The 5674-nt window shown below is 44.5% G+C and overlaps 1 protein-coding gene across 1 annotated transcript in view; it reads right to left on the bottom strand.

Annotated features, from left to right (window-relative positions):
* The window catches only part of prkx (protein kinase X-linked), a 46925-nt gene extending 41534 nt beyond the window's left edge, over nt 1–5391 (bottom strand). Inside the window, exons 1-2 of the mRNA XM_087835936.1 lie at nt 5334–5391; nt 4752–5042 (exon numbers count right to left, since the gene is read on the bottom strand). Of these exons, the coding sequence (XP_087692062.1) occupies nt 4752–4899 (148 nt within the window). The 5' untranslated portion in view covers nt 4900–5042; nt 5334–5391. The remainder of the gene's footprint in view (nt 1–4751; nt 5043–5333) is intronic.
* Nucleotides 5392–5674: the final 283 nt, after the last annotated feature.

Here is a 5674-nt window from a genome sequence, read left to right as displayed (position 1 = left end):
GCCACCAAATCCCTCATCAGACAAAATGAGTTGGCAGACAGGATTTTGATGCCGTTGCTTCCACGAACAGCGGATGGATGCGATCCCCTGCTGCACACCTGCCCAGCACTCATTAGGCTTTGGCTTGTGTGGAGCCTAATATTACTAAAGTGCTGCATGAGCGTATGTTAGACTCCTTACATTGTCTCGAGCTCTGCACAGTTATTCAAACAGACAGCAGAGGTGATGGACGGTCCAGTTTCCACCCTTCAGTAAACAGTCACTAACTCAAATCTGCCAGGGGAACCTTTTATTTGATCTAAATATACAACAAGGTGAACTTTAAGACCCATAACAGACTGGCTGACTCACATGTGGAGGACACTCACACAGGCAGCAGATGAGGAGTTCAACATGAACCACACAGATACAAACATGTGTTCAGTTCATGCAGAGAGAAGTGCAACCAGAAGAAGATAAATCAGAGAAGATTTTTAGAACAGGGAGCGAGCCATGAGGGACCTCAGCTGTAAAGATATTTGTTATATAAACTGTCATTTCCAGGTGCTTTTAATCTGACTGTGACTGCTAATATTAGGAGTGTAGTTATTCATGAGAGGTTTGGAGTACATAGCAGTCAATGACTCAGAAAGCTGGACTGGACATTGTGAGAATAAGCCAGGGTGGAGTTAGAGCTGGGCGATATATCGAGTTTTTAAAAAATATCGATATATTTTCATACGAGATATAAGATGTGACAACATCCTTTATATTGATATAGTCTATGTTACGTTATAATTATACTTGTGGAGCCACAAGTTTGCCTCTTTCGTCCACTTTTGTCTCTACGCAACGTTACTCGGCCTCGCCCCTCCTTTACTGAACACAACTCCCCCTCCTCCCCCATCGCTTCACCTGCAGGCAGCGACAAGATGTACCCGGCAAATCTCCGTTAGCAAGTTGTGGGGCTGGACGGCGTCAACGTGTTAGTGAGCTAATCGCGCTACCGAGCTAACCACGCTAACGACATGCAGCCCAGAGGGGCAGCACGGCCTAAAATCCTTTCATTTTCTCAAAAGTTGACAGTGTGCCTTATGTATGAATTCTGGTTGTGCTTACTGACCGCGAACCGATTTTATGTGGTACACGGCGCTCAGCAATCTGTCAAAAATGTTTTAGTACGACTTTGCTAAGCTACGGAGATGCAGCGCTTGATGGATTGTCGGAGCATTACGGCTACCGAGGAGCCTCGCGGAGTGATACGTACTGTGCTTCAACGTAATATTACCATAAATAGCACCTGTTAAGAGACACGGTTATAAAGAGGATTTCAAACTCCAGGCTGTCAGTCACGCAGTAGAAGTTAAGAACAGAGCAGCTGCTTGTTATTATGCTCAGCGTCTGTTAGTTTACATTTTGACTGCACAATTATGAGCTTTTTGTTATGCACAAAAACAACATTGTTTTCTTTTATTTATGGAGCATGATTATTTAATAGATGCTCATAATTTATTTTTGAGTAATTTCTTCATGTAAATCTATGCTGTATGTAAATAAAAATGCCTGTGTGACATCTGGGACACAGTGTGACTAAGAACTCTCTTTTTGTTCTTAACTTATGGCTTTAAAAAAATATCGAGATATATATCTCATATCGCCACCCAGCTAAAAAATATCAAGATATGAATTTTGGGTCATATCGCCCAGCCCTAGGTGGAGTGAGTGACCATGTGCAGGAGTGACAGATGGATTGAAATGACATCGGGGGGCTCTGAGCCCCTTCTTCGATGGACAGATTCACAGACGAGGCAGATGAGAGTTTGCTTGGACTATGATGATCAGACAACATTATGATAAAGTAGGTAGCAGATGAGACCCTGGGAGGTGGAGGTATGCACTGGAGAGAAGGATGAATGTCAGTAGAAGCAAAACAGAAAACATGCATGTGCGTGAGAGGCAAACAGGTACAACAACAAAGACACAACAAGCTGTGAAATGCAGCAAACATCCACAGCAGTGCAGACGAGAGTGGATCAGTGCAGGCAGGGTGGAGAGGGTGGAGACGAGCGTCAGGGTGACAGCAGCAACAGTGAACGTAAGGGTTTGATGCACGCTCAGCCCAGGAACGCTGTTCATCTGCACTTTTGTGACATCACATGAAACTCGCTGAGCTTTAAGTGCTTTCAGTTACATGCTCCTCTCATTTCATCCCTACAAACAGTTACAGTTACACATCCAGTTTACACAATAGTAAATTGGATATTTGTCATACTGATTAAAATGCTTAAGAGTTAGATCCAGCCCACAGCTGTGGCTGTGAGTCCTCTGAGTCTGAAGGTTTCTGCCTGACTTCTGGTGGAATCACGTACAGCAGTGAGGTGTCCTCACGGCAGCCTGAACATGTCCAACCTCTGCCTGGGCATGATGACACATGGGTCAGGTGACATTATTGGCCTATCAGATATCAGCATCAGAATCATTCCAGAGGAAATTATGTTTAAAAAAATACTTTTCGCTTCCATAACAATTCATAAACGGTGTCATCCCATAGTTTGATTCAATCGGATGCCGTTTGCAGTCACTGAATCAGCAAATCTGCAGCACAAGTTCAGTTCAAACTGCACCAAATCAAGTTGTTACTGAAAGATAAGACACCTTTATATTTATTGATAACCATGAGCCTTCATTCACTTATACTAGCTGACCCTCCACACAGTGATGATGAAACACGTCCAATACTGACTGAAGTATTGTTGGATGAGATACTGATTTGCAGTGTTTGCATATTAAAAGGATAAAACTATTATTTGTGCCATATTTCTCTGTAAGTCCTGGACTGACGCTGAGCTGCAACCCTGGCAGGGATGGACGTGCCAGCAACTACACAGAAACACCTGCAGCCTTCCTCACCAACTCAATTCAATCAGCAAAGAAAATATGGTGCCAAGCGATCATGGGGGGTGGAGCCTAGCACACTCCACACAACCATTCACACCCATGGGCAGTTTAAAATCATCAATCAACCCAACCCCACCAAATGCATGTGTTTGGACTGTGAGAGGACGCTGGATGACCCAGAGAGACGCCACGCAAACATGGGCAGAACACGCATGCAGAACATGCAGGTGGTGGACTCCAACTCAGGACCTCAGGACCCCCACCATGTTATAACTGGTGCAGGTCCTGATGCTGCTCAATGGATAACATGTTAATAACAAATCGATGCCACATTTGATAAAAGTGTGGAAAAATTCAAAGAGACTCCAAAAATCAAAGTGATAAACTGATGCAGCAGGATATGTGCCTGTATGGACGTCTGACAACATGGGGGACAGGGTCTCCTCCCAGACCTGGACCAGGGCATCGTTGAGGTGAATCTGGGCAGGTTAGGTGGACCAAAACATGATGTCCTGGAGCTGCTCTACTGGGTTTAGGTCAGGCATAGTGTGCATGTATACCACACGGTGTGTGGGGGCATTTGCACTACGGACAGCTTAAAAACGGCGTTGTTATTGACACTGGTGCTTATATTGTTCTAATACTTTTTTAAATGCCTCTTACTTTTTTGTACCATATCAAGTCTGAGCGTACCAAATAATCTGACCTATGGTACCCGTATTATACGGATAAACTCATCAGGAAGGCCAGCTCTGTTCTGCTCTGTTCTGGTGTGCACCCTGGACCCAGTGCAGGTGGTGGGAGACAGAAGGACTCTGGCCAAAATAACATCTCTGATGGACAGAGTCTCCCAGCCCATGCATGTAGATGTTGCTGCAGAGCTGCTTCAGTGACAGACTGCTGCATCCTCGATGCATGAAGGAGCGTTTCTGCAGCTCCTTCCTCCCTGCAGCTGTCAGACTGTACGATCAGAACTGCTCCCAACAAACACAGATGTTTACATCAGCGCTGTAACAACACCTTTCAGTATCCTGCTCTGTTTGCACACTACAGCCTGGGCTTGCCACTTATCTGTACTCTAATTTTAATAACTGTACAGTACTCTGCTTTGGTAACTATTGAGCATGATGTAAATATGTAAAAATGGTGTTTCTGTTCTGTTTGAATGTGGTTTTTGCTGCTGATACAACCAATGCAACGAGTATTTAAAGGGAAAAAAAAGGTAAGCTTAAACTTAAACGTTTGGTGGCCCGGGCAGCAGTGGTAGTAAGCTTACACTACTGGGAAAAGTACAAATAAAGAGACGGTAGAAGATTCATTCAGCTGACCAGAACCTCCAACAGTTTCTATGGGAATGAAACAACGTCAGGATTCGGTCCATCAGACCTGAGCACAGCACAGTCGAGGACTCCAAACAGCCACACACTGGACACTGAATGAAAACGCAGAAGAGTGAACATGTGAGTGAGAGTGACACACTGCATGCTCACAGTTCAGACCAACTGAGATCTTCTTAACGAGGAAACAGATCCAATTGTTTCACAGCAGAGAACCTTAGCCAATAACAGCAGACGCTGAACAGGAAATAACAATAATAATAACAATAACAGGAGAACAGAGGAAATCACTGAACACTCCAGCAAAGCTTCACTCTACTTCCTTTGAACAACATGTGACGATCACAGAAACCAATCAGCACAGACTCTGTAAAACTCTGCACACCATCAGCCCCTGGTCCAGGTGTGACTCCAGCTTTATGTTTTTTAAATATGAAAATTCATCAGTTTTAAAAAGGTTTTCTGATGTCAAACTCCTCCGGGGAACACCCAGTCTGAACCTAAGATAAGACACCCGAACAGTTGTGGTCAACTCACCGACTGTGGCGACCGTCTCCAGGTCATCAAGGCAGTATGTGCGGTTATTTGGTGAGGCGTCTTCCGCTGAGCTGCTCGCGTTGCTTTTACTTTCTTTAAGGGAGTTTGTCTCGCTGGTGACTCCGACCTTTGCTTTGGATGACGCCATCGCGGACTTTCGGAACTATTTTGGGACTATGTGGATCTACAAACATCCAGCCAGGGGCAAACTGAGTGAAGACGCATTTCTGGAGACACTTCTTCGTCAATCTGGGACAGCACGTCGGGTAGCAGTGACCGGGGCTGGCCGCCCTGGATGGTTACAGAAAAACTGCTAAAGTTACCTTAATAAGCTGAGTTTACTAACAGTCAATGGGGGAAATAACCGCAGACTTAAATGACACAAAGAAGCCGGTCACAGGTGCAGTAGTCTGTAGCGTTAGCGGCTAACACAGTGTTCATGCAGCGCTGCACATCTGCTCAAGCATCGTGAAAGTGGCTTCATAAGCCGCACAACGCAGTCCTACATAAATCACGGGACTTTCCCGACATATCTTCACTAATTATCCCCATTATTACCGCAACTACAACAACAGACCTCACCCTGAATTTCTTCTTTCTGTCCACATCGACCAGGAAGAGATTCCGGTCGCTTTTCAAGTAATTTCCGGTTAAGACTTTCAGAAGAAAAGAAAACGAACCAGTTTACTGGATAAAACGAGAAAGTGAGTTTTCCTTCATCATTGTCGTTTTACATCTACACGGTAAAGAATCGGTATATGTGCAAAATCTGAAAAAATGCAAATATTTTCTATGTTATATTAGTTACTGGAAGTGACTTGGCACGGAAACTGGATGTTGAACAATCGGTTAACGAATAAAACGAAGTAGTTCCGAGACGTTAACCAATCATGTGTGAGTGATGAGTCAGGGCGTGGTGATGA

This window comes from Neolamprologus brichardi, chromosome 23, assembly GCF_056152115.1.
Source record: "Neolamprologus brichardi isolate AB-2024 chromosome 23, ASM5615211v1, whole genome shotgun sequence".
In the NCBI taxonomy this organism is placed as follows: Eukaryota; Metazoa; Chordata; class Actinopteri; order Cichliformes; family Cichlidae; genus Neolamprologus; species Neolamprologus brichardi.
This window is presented reverse-complemented; position numbering and strand designations above follow the sequence as displayed.